General features: G+C 45.7%; 1 protein-coding gene across 2 annotated transcripts in view; it reads right to left on the minus strand.

The window, feature by feature from the left end:
* Positions 1–14,808, minus strand: part of FAM184B (family with sequence similarity 184 member B) — a 194,773-nt gene that overhangs the window by 21,236 nt on the left and 158,729 nt on the right. For both annotated transcript variants that reach the window (XM_063921418.1, XM_063921428.1), the window contains exons 8-10: positions 13,959–14,040; positions 7,520–7,695; positions 4,411–4,554 (exon numbers count right to left, since the gene is read on the minus strand). In XM_063921418.1, coding sequence (XP_063777488.1) covers positions 4,411–4,554; positions 7,520–7,695; positions 13,959–14,040 — 402 coding nt within the window. The remainder of the gene's footprint in view (positions 1–4,410; positions 4,555–7,519; positions 7,696–13,958; positions 14,041–14,808) is intronic.

Below are 14,808 nucleotides of genomic sequence, written 5' to 3' on the forward strand. Positions count from 1 at the left end.
GCCAGAGGTTAGGGCGCGCTGGGAAACACCCCCTAGGGTAGATAAGGCGCTCACACGCTTATCAAAACAGGTGGCGTTACAGTCTCCTGATACGGCCGCCATCAAGGAACCAGCTGATAGGAAGCTGGAAAATATCCTAAAAAGTATATACACACATACTGGTATTATACTGCGACCAGCAATCGCCTCAGCCTGGATGTGCAGTGCTGGGGTGGCTTGGTCGGATTCCCTGACTGAAAATATTGATACCCTGGACAGGGACAGTATATTATTGACTATAGAGCATTTAAAGGATGCATTTCTATATATGTGAGATGCACAGAGGGATATTTGCACTCTGGCATCAAGAGTAAGTGCGCTGTCCATTTCTGCCAGAAGAGGGTTATGGACGCGACAGTGGTCAGGTGATGCGGATTCCAAACGGCATATGGAAGTATTGCCGTATAAAGGGGAGGAGTTATTTGGGGTCGGTCTATCGGACCTGGTGGCCACGGCAACGGCTGGGAAATCCACCTTTTTACCCCAGGTCACCTCTCAGCAGAAAAAGACACCGTCTTTTCAGGCTCAGTCCTTTCGTCCCCATAAGGGCAAGCGGGCAAAAGGCCACTCATATCTGCCCCGGGGCAGAGGAAGGGGAAAAAGACTGCAGCAGGCAGCCTCTTCCCAGGAACAGAAGCCCTCCCCCGCTTCTGCCAAGTCCTCAGCATGACGCTGGGGCCTTACAAGCGGACTCAGGCACGGTGGGGGCCCGTCTCAAGAATTTCTGCGCGCAGTGGGCTCACTCGCAAGTGGACCCCTGGATCCTGCAGGTAGTATCTCAGGGGTACAAATTGGAATTCGAGACGTCTCCCCCTCACCGGTTCCTGAAGTCTGCTTTACCAACGTCTCCCTACGACAGGGAGGCGGTATTGGAAGCCATTCACAAGCTGTATTCCCAGCAGGTGATAATCAAGGTACCCCTCCTACATCAGGGAAAGGGGTATTATTCCACGCTGTTTGTGGTACCGAAGCCGGACGGCTCGGTGAGACCTATTTTAAATCTGAAATCCTTGAACACTTACATACAAAGGTTCAAATTCAAGATGGAGTCACTCAGAGCAGTGATAGCGAACCTGGAAGAAGGGGACTATATGGTGTCTCTGAACATCAAGGATGCTTACCTCCATGTCCCAATTTGCCCTTCTCACCAAGGGTACCTCAGGTTTGTGGTACAGAACTGTCGCTATCAGTTTCAGACGCTGCCGTTTGGATTGTCCACGGCACCCCGGGTCTTTACCAAGGTAATGGCCGAAATGATGATTCTTCTTCGAAGAAAAGGCGTCTTAGTTATCCCTTACTTGGACGATCTCCTGATAAGGGCAAGGTCCAGGGAACAGTTAGAGGTCGGAGTAGCACTATCTCAAGTAGTACTACGACAGCACGGGTGGATTCTAAATATTCCAAAATCGCAGCTGATTCCGACGACACGTCTGCTGTTCCTAGGGATGATTCTGGACACAGTCCAGAAAAAGGTGTTTCTCCCGGAGGAGAAAGCCAGGGAGTTATCCGACCTAGTCAGGAACCTCCTAAAACCAGGCCAAGTGTCAGTGCATCAATGCACAAGGGTCCTGGGAAAAATGGTGGCTTCTTACGAAGCGATTCCATTCGGCAGATTCCACACAAGAACTTTTCAGTGGGATCTGCTGGACAAATGGTCCGGATCGCATCTTTAAATGCATCAGCGGATAACCCTGTCTCCAAGGACAAGGGTGTCTCTCCTGTGGTGGTTGCAGAGTGCTCATCTTCTAGAGGGCCGCAGATTCGGCATTCAGGACTGGGTCCTGGTGACCACGGATGCCAGCCTGAGAGGCTGGGGAGCAGTCACACAGGGAAGAAATTTCCAGGGCTTGTGGTCAAGCATGGAAACGTCACTTCACATAAATATCCTGGAACTAAGGGCCATTTACAATGCCCTAAGTCAGGCAAGGCCTCTGCTTCAGGGTCAGCCGGTGTTGATCCAGTCGGACAACATCACGGCAGTCGCCCACGTAAACAGACAGGGCGGCACAAGAAGCAGGAGGGCAATGACGGAAGTTGCAAGGATTCTTCGCTGGGCGGAAAATCATGTGATAGCACTGTCAGCGGTGTTCATTCCGGGAGTGGACAACTGGGAAGCAGACTTCCTCAGCAGACACGACCTCCACCCGGGGGAGTGGGGACTTCACCCAGAAGTCTTCCACATGATTGTGAACCGTTGGGAAAAACCAAAGGTGGACATGATGGCGTCCCGCCTCAACAAAAAACTGGACAGATATTGCGCCAGGTCAAGGGACCCTCAGGCAATAGCTGTGGACGCTCTGGTAACACCGTGGGTGTACCAGTCAGTGTATGTGTTCCCTCCTCTGCCTCTCATACCCAAGGTACTGAGAATCATAAGACGGAGAGGAGTAAGAACTATACTCGTGGCTCCGGATTGGCCAAGAAGGACTTGGTACCCGGAACTTCAAGAGATGCTCACGGAGGACCCGTGGCCTCTACCTCTAAGAAAGGACCTGCTCCAGCAGGGACCCTGTCTGTTCCAAGACTTACCGCGGCTGCGTTTGACGGCATGGCGGTTGAACGCCGGATCCTGAAGGAAAAAGGCATTCCGGATGAAGTCATCCCTACCCTGATCAAAGCCAGGAAGGATGTAACTGTGCAACATTATCACCGTATTTGGCGTAAATATGTTGCGTGGTGTGAGGCCAGGAAGGCCCCTACAGAGGAATTTCAACTGGGTCGTTTCCTGCATTTCCTGCAAACAGGACTGTCTATGGGCCTAAAATTAGGGTCCATTAAGGTTCAAATTTCGGCCTTGTCGATTTTCTTCCAGAAAGGACTAGCTTCAGTTCCTGAAGTTCAGACGTTTGTCAAGGGGGTACTGCATATACAGCCTCCTTTTGTGCCTCCAGTGGCACCTTGGGATCTCAATGTAGTTTTGGGGTTCCTAAAATCACATTGGTTTGAACCACTCACCACTGTGGACTTAAAATATCTCACATGGAAAGTGGTAATGCTGTTAGCCCTGGCTTCAGCCAGGCGTGTCTCAGAATTGGCGGATTTATCCTATAAAAGCCCTTACCTAATTTTTCATACGGACAGGGCAGAATTGAGGACTCGTCCTCAATTTCTCCCTAAGGTGGTTTCAGCGTTTCACTTAAACCAGCCTATTGTGGTACCTGCGGCTACTAGGGACTTGGAGGATTCCAAGTTGCTGGACGTAGTCAGGGCCCTGAAAATATATGTTTCCAGGACGGCTGGAGTCAGGAAATCTGACTCGCTGTTTATCCTGTATGCACCCAACAAGCTGGGTGCTCCTGCTTCTAAGCAGACTATTGCTCGTTGGATTTGTAGTACAATTCAGCTTGCACATTCTGTGGCAGGCCTGCCACAGCCAAAATCTGTAAAAGCCCATTCCACACGGAAAGTGGGCTCATCTTGGGCGGCTGCCCGAGGGGTCTCGGCTTTACAACTTTGCCGAGCAGCTACTTGGTCAGGGGCAAACACGTTTGCTAAATTCTACAAATTTGATACCCTGGCTGAGGAGGACCTGGAGTTCTCTCATTCGGTGCTGCAGAGTCATCCGCACTCTCCCGCCCGTTTGGGAGCTTTGGTATAATCCCCATGGTCCTTTCGGAGTTCCCAGCATCCACTAGGACGTCAGAGAAAATAAGAATTTACTTACCGATAATTCTATTTCTCATAGTCCGTAGTGGATGCTGGGCGCCCATCCCAAGTGCGGATTGTCTGCAATACTTGTACATAGTTATTGTTACAAAAATCGGGTTATTATTGTTGTGAGCCATCTTTTCAGAGGCTCCTCTGTTATCATGCTGTTAACTGGGTTCAGATCACAAGTTGTACGGTGTGATTGGTGTGGCTGGTATGAGTCTTACCCGGGATTCAAAATCCTTCCTTATTGTGTACGCTCGTCCGGGCACAGTATCCTAACTGAGGCTTGGAGGAGGGTCATAGGGGGAGGAGCCAGTGCACACCAGGTAGTCCTAAAGCTTTACTTTTGTGCCCAGTCTCCTGCGGAGCCGCTATTCCCCATGGTCCTTACGGAGTTCCCAGCATCCACTACGGACTATGAGAAATAGAATTATCGGTAAGTAAATTCTTATTTTAAATGCTGCTTTGTACGTTACTGGCTGAACTTCAAAAAACAGCCAATCACATGCATCTCGATTAGGCAGGTGTAGACAGAGTAAGTGGCTCCAGCTGTTGTTGAGCTACAAGTTCTAGCTGCTGGCCTGACAAGCAGAGATGTGTGCACCACTTTCTGTGGGAGAACCACATGGTGCCAAACTCTGCAATATGGAATGAAAGTTCCATAGAAATACAAGGTGCTACTTACTGTATAAGTCATATCTTACATGCAGCTTTACTTACTCAGCTTCTAAAGCCACTATCTTCGCCTGGAGGAAAGTCTGAGAGCTGCTGAAGTTGGAGACCATCGACTGGATTTCTTGCTGGTGACTTTGTCTCAATGACTCTAATTCCATTTTTTGTTTCAGTTTAAATTCTTCGTGATTTCTTTCCACATATGAAAATATTAAGTACAAATAAAAAGGTCAACTGTACACACTCATTAAATCCTGTGGGATAAATGTATTAAAGGTCGTTATGAGTGGAGAAGTGATGTGCGCTGATACCGCTTCTCTCCATGTATGACAGCAGTGGTGTGCGCCCGTCATTATCGCTGCTGCTATCTTTTAGATAGCGCACCGATGTACAGGGCAATGTAAGAACGATCCGTGGCACTGACCCGTCCGACACCTGCAGCTATCGATTTCAGCAGCGGCAGGTGTCAGTGCCCTAACTCCACAGCAGGGACAGCGCTGTCCCTGGCTGTGCCGGGTGCCGGCTCCAGGCTGCTTGTGAGATCATCGATTCGGCAGACAAGATGTTTACATCTTGTCGATGTCCCTTCCTACTTCGCCTCGGTAATGAAGTGAAGCAGGAAGTGCTATAGCGGCACGATCCCCCTGTGTTTTTTTATAACTTTGAGGTGATATATAAAAAGAAAGGAAACAAGAGGTGTAACATCTTTGCCTTTCTAAAATGTAACGAAAAGCATGACAATGAGTTACAGCACCCTTTCTAGCATTGCTTAAAGCAGCATGCACATTCCCAAGGCACAAGTGTTAAGGGGGGTACTCACGGAGCAATAATCTAAGCAATCTGACTAGATTGCTTAGATTTTAAGCATGATCGCTCTGTGTGTACCCCCTACAGCGATAGCGATGTGCAGGCCAAGCTAGCTGGTCGCTCATTTCACCCGCTGGGTGGAATGAGCGGTCTCCCCCCGCACGCTCAGCACACATCTCTCCCACATCGGCCAGTGAATACGGGCCTTTAGTTATTAGTGCAAGCTATTTACAAATATGCAAAACACCCTCAGGGGCAGATGTATTAACCTGGAGAAGGCATAAGGAAGTGATAAACCAGTGATATGTGCAAGGTGATAAAGGCACCAGCCAATCAGATCCTAACTGTTAATTTACATATTGGAGCTGATTGGCTGGTGCCTTTATCACCTTGCACATATCACTGGTTTATCACTTTCTCAGTGAGAAATTACACTTTCTGATGCAGTTTCTATATTTCTGGCCAAATGCTTTTATTTCTTATGTGAAATACACGGAGGAGTAAAACTTCAGATGGGAGCAGTTGGTTGTTGCAAAATGCAAGTTAGGAGTACCTGTCTGCCTCATTTCTGTACCCTTGTAAAAATTTTATTTTATTTTGTACATTGAATGATTTAAATGAGATTTAAAGCTGCAGAATATTAATATACATGTGTATGTTTTGTGCTTAGCGGTTCCTTTAATAGTACTTGGCTTATGCACATCATTGTAGCTTGTGGATATTAGGCTTTGGTCTATACTTGTAACAAGACACCTTTTGCATACCTCCTTTTTATCCTGATTACTACGGGTGTGGTTCGCTGGGTCGACAGTAACTAGGTCGACAGTCATTAGGTCAACCACTATTGGTCGACAGTGACTAAGTCGACACCTGCAATAGGTCAACATGGAAAATGTCGACATGGAAAAAGAAGGTAGACTTGAGTTTTTTTAAATATATTTTTGGTGTCGTTTCCTTCGTAAAGTGATCGGGAACCCCAATTAGTGAACCGTGTCCCCTCGCATGGCTTGCTTCACTCGCCAGGTGCAATCGTAGTCCACGTGGATTTTTAAGTATGAAAAAGTTCAAATACTGAAAAAAAAATGTGAAAAACTCATGTCGACCTTTTCATGTTTCCACCTTTGCCATGTCGACCTAGTGACCATGTCAACCTAATGCATGTTGACCAATAGTGGTAGACCTAATGAGTGTCAACCTAAGTGCTGTCGACCTGAAGACCGGATACCCTGATTACAGTGGGACAGCCTTGATATACAGATCTTCAAAGGGACGAAGCTGATAAGTGGTTTCTCCAGAAAAGGGGCATGGGTGGTCAGAAAATTTGATTGTTTAGTTAATGTATATTGCATTATTTAATAAATGTTGTAAACTTTTTCTTTATCCATTAATGTCAGAGGACGTTCTGAGCTATATACCAGCTTTTTTTTTTTTTGCAGCTTCATGTCCGTAAATTAAAGATTCTTAGTAATTTGAATTGACCAATTTTATGTGAAATGGGAAGCTGTTCATCCATGAAAAGCTGACATTTTTAATGGTTCACTAGTAGAGGCTGATTGTAAACATACTGTTAGGGCAATATCTTTCAACCATGTAAACTTGGAGCTTCTACAGCACATGACTAAATACTTATGCAAGGAGCATCTTTCAATTTTCCTTTAAAAATAAAAAATCTGCAGAAACACAATGAATTATGAGTTTGAAAACGTCCATGCAGAAGTTGACTGGTTCACAATAAGAAAATGTAGATATATTTGTATAGAAAGGGACTGCAGGGGCATATCTAGATAGGAGGAGGCTCCGTCAGGACCCCCTCCTCTCTAGCTGGTAGCAGCGCTGTGACTCTGGGCACAAAGGTCCCTAGAGGACCCTAGCGCTGTCTCAGAGTCTAGAGCGCATGAGCAGATCTCTGGGAAAATGATGCGGCGCCCATTTTCCCAGTGATTTTCCTACTGCGCATGCTCGAAACACCAGGAAAATGGCACTCCACCCAGGGGCCCGTGTGCACTACACACACTGCACCCATTAATATGCCAAAAGGGAGAATAGTGAGACAATTTTAGAATATATGGGAGCCCAGCAGTGCTTTTCTATTTCTGCAAATCTCTAGTTGTCTTCTTAGCTTATTTATAAGTGCAGGCCAGTAAATGACACCAAATAGTCTACATTCTTAATTGTAAAAATTAACATATTAGTGAAAGTAGACACAGCATTGGATTCTGTTAATTATCCATTACCTATTTGTGGATTAGTTGTCTGATACCCAGCCAATGATATTTATAGCTCACAAATGTAATTAATGTTTATTTTTAAAAAAGCAGTATAGTTCTTGCAGGTGCTGGACTCTTTCTACCTGCTCTGGTTTTCCTTCAACCCCAATGCCTCTTGCTGGGATAGTGTTATCTCTTTGCTAAGCAGTTCCACTGAGTCCCTCAAGGCTGCATTCTCCTGTTCCAGCCTGCACATCTCCTTCTCACATTTATCCAGCTGAGTGTTTAGTTCTTTTAAATGATTCTGTGAATTTTCTTCCTAGGAATGAGAGTATAAATTAGAGGAAAAGTTACCACCAACGTAAGCAAAAATAGTCAGGTCAAACTCAATATATATATTTTTTTTAAATACCTGTAATGCTATAATACTGTTGTATAAGTAAAATATATTTCTGTAACAATATTGTACAGAAATGGGTGCTGTGCATTCTGTGGTATTGCCAGCTTTGAAGAGAAGTTAAACAGCCAACCTGGAGTATGTCCAATGTTGTTGCACAGGGTTCCGGTATGAATGGTCGACCATGTTATGGTCGACAGTCATTAGGTTGACCACTATTGGTCGACATTGACATGGTCGACATGGACACATGGTCGACACGTGAAAATGGTCGACACATGAAAGGTCGACACATGAAAAGGTCGACATGAGTTTTTTTACTTTTTTTGGTGTCGTTTTTTGCGTAAAGTGACTGGGAACCCCAATTAGTGCACCGCGTTCGCTCGCCATGCTTCGGGCATGGTGCCTTCGCTCCGCTACCGCTTCGCTTGGCACAGATTACCATTCCAATCGTAGTCCACGTGGACCATAAAGTATGAAAAAGTTCCCCAAAAGAAAAAAAAGTAAAAAAACTCATGTCAACCTTTTCATGTGTCGACCTTTCATGTGTCGACCATTTTCATGTGTCGATCATGTGTCCATGTCGACCACGTCAATGTCGACCAATAGTGGTCGACCTAATGACTGTCGACCATAACATGGTCGACCATGTGAATGGATACCGTTGCACAGTATGTCCACTTGCACAGTATGTCCACTTCACGTGTGTGTGTCATTTGACATTTGTTTAGAGGCAAAAGGGAGGGATAGGAGGTCCTTTGACCACCCATCCATCACACAAAGTTCAGATCACCTCATTCACAGTGCATTTACTCTACACAAGGGCCCTCATTCCGAGTTGATCACTCGCTAGCTGCTTTTAGCAGCAGTGCAAACGCTAAGCCGCCGCCCTCTGGGAGTGTATCTTAGCTTAGCAGAAGTGCAAACGAAAGGTTAGCAGAACTGCTCGAATTTTTTTCCATGCAGTTTCAGAGTGGCTCAGAACCTACTCCTAGATTGCGATCACTGCAGTCTGTTTAGTTCCTGGTGTGACGTCACAAACACGCCCTGCGTTCGGCCAGCCCCCCTCCCCCCCCCCCCCCCCGTTTCTCCAGCCACTCCTGCGTTTTAGCCTGACATGCCTGCGTTTTTTAGCACACTCCCGGAAAACGCTCAGTTACCACCCAGAAACACCCACTTCCTGTCAATCACTCACCGATCAGCAGAGCGACTGAAAAGCGTTGTTCGCCCCTGTGTAAAATTGCTTAGTTTTGTGTGAAATTACTGCGGCCCATACACATGCGCAGAACAGCCGGTTTTTAGCCTGATCGCTATGCTGCGAAAAACGGCAGCGAGCAATCAACTCGGAATGAGGGCCAATGTTCATGCTGTGTTCCAGCACTGCATGTGAGCTCATGGGTGATTGGCAAGATTTGCAAATCTGGGGCAGTTGCACATCTGTACCTCTGACTTCACTACTGAAAGATGATCATATCTTTCCCTATGGCGGTCATGTTAGGACAATTCTCTTCCATGACAGAGATAACACTTGGTCAAAATCAAAATAAGAGCATTAGGCAGTGTTTAAAAAGTGTTCTGCAAAACAATTCTATTCACAGACCATGCATTCTGAGAAATGTGCATACGTAAAGGTTTTCTGTGGAATTCATGCAAAGCTTTTTACTTCATACCGATCATCTTGACCAATAGCACTGTGATACAGGATTAATTGTTTGTCTATGATAAAATGGCCTCTTGATCAAAATGCAAAATTAACTGGTGTGTTCATAAAGGAGACAGGATAATCTGCAATAAGGGCTGCTAATATTGAAATCATATAGGGAAGATTTATTAAAGTTTGGTGAGAGATAAAGTGGAGAGAGATAAAATACCAACCAATCAGCTTATGTCATTTTACAGGATGTGTTTGAAAAAACGACAGGAGCTGATTGGTTGGCACTTTATCTCTCTCCAAGCTTTGATAAATCTTCCTGATAGTCTGTTATTAGTAAACGAAGAGAGTGAAGAACAAGAATTAATCAAATTAAACAACATAAATAATTGCCTCTGTTTTATTATTCGTCTGCATTCAATATTACATGCCTATGCCTGATAATTAACACATTGTTTATAAGCTGCTTATTACCTTATTACAGCCTTAACCCACAGAAAAACACTGGTCTTTTACATGAGATGCTCTTCAAAATCTAGGCCAGTGTTAAATATGTATGAGTGAATTATGGGTCTTTCTTGCCATTGCACTGCTGACCTTGTTGGCAGATTACCAAAGTGACCTTTCTATATAGGGCACCAAGCGGAGCAGCGGCAGGGGGCAATGTGACAGGAATGCTCAAGGAGATCAGGGAGGAAGAGAATGTGTTCCAGAGAGGCCAGGTCACAAGAGATGAGACTGAAAAGGAGACCATTTCCCCCCCAAAAAAAACTATATATATATTTGACATTTCAGATTTTAGAAGTTTAGATTGAATGCAACTGTGCTAATGAGGAATAGCAATTTATAAAATGATTTGCCATTTTATTTAAAATTGTTATTGAGAGTGTGTGGTATTTCTATTTTTAATAGCTTTTATTGTAATACATTTCATTATTAGGGTAATGGCTTAGCGCCATCAGTTTTTCCAGTTTTCAATTTTCCTTTACAAAAGCTACTTTTATTTACCAGACTTTTAGGGGTCTAATTATCATTAATTTTCATATTCAATGCAATATGGGCACCATCTTTCGTTATCTGCCAGGGGCCATCTTCTGGAATGCTTCACATTCTGGAAGTTGATAAATCTGGCAGCAAACATCCCCCTTAGAAACCTATGGAGGATGCGGCTGCCGGCAGGAATGGAGGGATCACAGCAGGTGTCGGAGATACAGTATACAGTATCAGGGGCGTATCTACACTTTGGCCAGGATGGCACTCGCCAGGGGCGCCGCCAGAGCTAGGGCGCTGCCTGGCTGTGCCATCCGCAGCCACTGTGTTTAAAATAATAGTGACAGTGAGTGGGGTAGGGTTGAGTGCAGATGTGTCTGAGGAGCCGCATATCCCGGACTCCGTCATCATTGCAGCGCCGGGGGAAGGGGGGGGAATCTCCGTTCGTATCTGAGCCAGCCAGCCAGGGGGGAGGGACCGGCTGCAGACACCGCTCTGTCTCTCTGTGTGACAGCGGGAGGTGGAGCTGCTTTGTCCGCTGATCCTCCCTCGGACATATCAAAGGCGCCACTGTATGGAGTGGGTGACGTGCTGATATGTGGGCAGCGGCTGAGTGACTGGGTAGTGGGTGCGGACTCCGCGCTGGAACATGGGTGAGAAAGGAAGCTGTGTCTGTGCTTGCGGGAGAGGGCAGAAGGCAACGGTGCTACCAGGTAACAGAGGATGAGGGGAGGTTTGGGGTGGGGGAGACATTTAGTGGGTGAGTGTCTTGACGCAAATGGATTCTAGAATTTCAATATGCTATCCCTCCATATCCCCTCTCCCATAATTGAAGATGGGAGATGGGTATGGGTGGATGACAAATTGAGGAGAAGGCATATGGGGGGTGCCATAGTGAGGGGATGGCATGTTGAGGAGAAGGCATATGGGGGTGGTGGTGGTATATTAAGGTATTTGGGTTATAGCCTATTGAGCAGGTGTATGGGGGATGGTCTATTGAGGGGAAGGGATATATGGGGGCGGGGAGATGGCCTATTGAGGGGAAGGGGTATGGGTGGGGAATTGAGAAGGGGTATATGGGGGGGTACATTGAGGAGAGGGCCTATTAGGAGAACTGGCATATAATTATGTATATACGGGGGAGGAGGGGTATGTTGGAAAGCCAAATTGGGAACAAGAGCTGCAGATGGCTGGCACTTGGAAGGCACATGTGGGGGGGGGGGGGGGGTGAGAGTTGCTGGTATTTTAGAGGGGATGTGGAAATGGTGATGATGAGACTCTGGTAGTGTAGATGAGAATGGATATCGGATTATCTGGCATGGTATGGAAAAGGGGTATGGAGGGGGGGTGCTGGTGTTTAAAGTAGATGGGATATGGATGGTGCTGTCATGAGAAGTTAGCTGGCAAATTGAGAAGGGCTGTGTGTTAAAGGAGAAGGGTATGGGTAGCTGATGCGTTAGAGTGAAGGGACACTGCTTTTTTTAAAGAAGGGAACAGACTGGAAGGGGTTGAATTGTGGGAAGGGGAAACCGTAGAATGGCTGATATCATGGGACAGTAGTTTTCGCTCAGCTACACAGAAATTGTTCATACATATGTACTGATGGTGTAATCCTATTTCAAATATGGGGGGGGCGTCAGCCCCGTAATTTGCCAGGGGCGCTCGGACCCATAGATACACCCCTGTACAGTATGTAACATTTACATCCCCTGGATGTATTTTAATTATTAGTGACTGATCATTCTGTTTTTATAAATTGCTAAATGCACCGCTCGTGATCTTACATTTATTAGTTCTTTCTGGAGGAGGGAAACTGGAGCACACGTTTGTCCTGCCTCCTTCCCTAAGGAACTGGACCAAATGCTCATAAGGATGAAGGGGGTAAGCATGCACATTTTTTTTTGTCCTTCAAATGTGCTGTCCAGATTGCTGCACCTCCAGCTACAGTATCTCGCCAGCTAGGGGGACCTCTATGCTTTAGTGCAGTGATTCCCAAACTTTTTTGAGTCACGGCACCCTTGAGCATCAGAAATGTTTTCTCTGCACCCCTAGGCCTAAAAGTTTCTTATTGAAAAATTCTGAAAAAAATATTAAATGCAGGAAATTGTGTTTATATGTCATCCTTAGGTTCAGTAATGTGGTGTGGGACTGGATTCACTTCTGTTTTGTTTGTCCACATATTTTATGATTAAAAGCTACAAGCTCTGGTTTTGTCTATTACATTGACCGTACATTGACCACCAACCCGGGGCACCCCTGAAAGTATCCTGAGGCACCCAAGGGTGCCTAGGTACACAGTTTGAGAACCACTGTTTTAGGGCGGTATCCTATAAACTGCGGTGAGTTGCTGCAGCTAAAGGATTCCTCCTGGGCTATCCAATTTACCCCCATAAATTCGTACTTATTGGGGATTATGCTTTGCATGCCTCAGGCACGCAAAGCAGAATCCCTGATAACTAGCCCCAGGAGACCCCTTATCAGACTGTAACACATGGGTCCATCATCTTATCAGAGGTCCCATGTGTTATCGGCCAATAACGGGTGATTTACCGCACAGTAAAAATGGGCTTATCGGGCTAAAAAGACAGTTATTACTGTGCAGTAAATCACTGTATCTAATAGGATACCGCCCAGCAATTTTTTTTTTTGGCAAGCTGAAAACTCGTCATTTATTACATCAGGTATCTTCTAGTAAAAACATTGAAGATATTGGGGGTCATTCCGAGTTGTTCGCTCGCTGCCGATTTTCGCAGTGCAGCAATCAAGTTAAAAAACAGCAAAAATGCGCATGCGCACGGTACGCAGCGCGCATGCGCTAAGTAATTTAACACAAAACTTTGGAGATTTACACAAGAGATTTAAACGCAGGCGTGCCAGGTAAAAACGCAGGAGTGGCTGCAGAAACGGGGGAGTGGCTGGCCGAACGCAGGGCGTGTTTGTGACGTCAAACCAGGAACTAAACGGACTGAGGTGATCGCAGTCTAGGAGTAGGTCTGGAGCTACTCAGAAACTGCAGGGAATTATTTAGTAGCAGTTCTGCTAACCTTTCGTTCGCTATTCTGCTAAGCTAAGATACACTCCCAGAGGGCGGCGGCCTAGCGTGTGCAATGCTGCTAAAAGCAGCTAGCGAGCGAACAACTCGAAATGACCACCATTGGACGCTGATTAGGAGTGATGTGAAGTTTAAAGATATCAGCTTTCTGTGAGTTTATTGCATGTGATGATTTGCAAGTCATTGGAAAATTGCTGCATTTTTGTGACAACAGAGGTTATTAGTTCATATTTCCGGTCTCCTCTGCCCTTTCTCCAGCACTCTCCTCCCGCCTGTCTTTATTCCACTATCAATTTATGGGTCAGCTCTGGCCTTCTGCTGCTTATGCATCATACTGCATCCTGGCTGCAGGGTTATACCATCGGTGTCTATGAGCCAAGGTGGTGTGTGCAGTGTAAAAGGCGATGGATAGTTTACTTTCTACTTGCCTCTAGATTAGCACAGCAGCACGAAATCTGACAGAACTGATATAAGTAATAGACTTCACATTACCTGTTGTGCAGAAGCGTTTTCAGATACTCCTCCTGAAGTGTTTAAAGGTGGGGTTGGACTTGAAGGACAAACACATTCACATCTAAGAGAAGCATTAGAGAACATTTTTAGCCATTTCATGACTGAACAGAAATACTACAGCCAGCGTGATACTATATTGCCATCGTTGCTGCAGTCGTGCTAAACAGCCCCTCTCAGCGCACCAGGTCCTGTGTGACTCTGATAGCGCTGGTTGTCTTTTTTTGTCTTTTCTTGCCAAAAATGCATCTTCGTTGGAACACGATGCAAGAGGCACCAGGAGACTGTGCTGAATAATTTGTTATGCTACACTAGCATATCTGTGTGCAACTGAATTTATAAATCTGCATACAAAGTGCTACGATGCAGCGGCCATGTCCTTTTTCCACGCCAAGTTCTGTTGTGCTTCATATATACACTCAGTTGCACAGTGTCACATAGCATATTAATCAGCAGTCTCCTGGTGTGTCCTGCTCACACCGCGCTGCGATTAAAATGCAATTTCAGGATAAAAAGACACCAGGCGCTAGCAGAGTTGTCCAGGCCTTATCGGCTCATACGTGCCAGGCATCTCGCGGTGGGTGGCATATTGAGGCTAGATGCATGAGGACACTCTGAGAGGTCTCAATTTTGCCTTGCGATGCATACAATCTTCTTGCAAGCTTGGTGAGAGACGAAATAAGCAGAAAAAAACAATCTGTGCGCAACAGGATCACATTTAGATATTAAATTGTTTATTAATAATCCAAAGTATGGATGAGAAAAATAAAATATAATATATATTCTTCAGGAGTGACCACACAATATAATAAAACAATTATCACAAATAAAT

This window comes from Pseudophryne corroboree, chromosome 1 (genome assembly GCF_028390025.1).
Source record: "Pseudophryne corroboree isolate aPseCor3 chromosome 1, aPseCor3.hap2, whole genome shotgun sequence".
NCBI lineage: Eukaryota > Metazoa > Chordata > Amphibia > Anura > Myobatrachidae > Pseudophryne > Pseudophryne corroboree.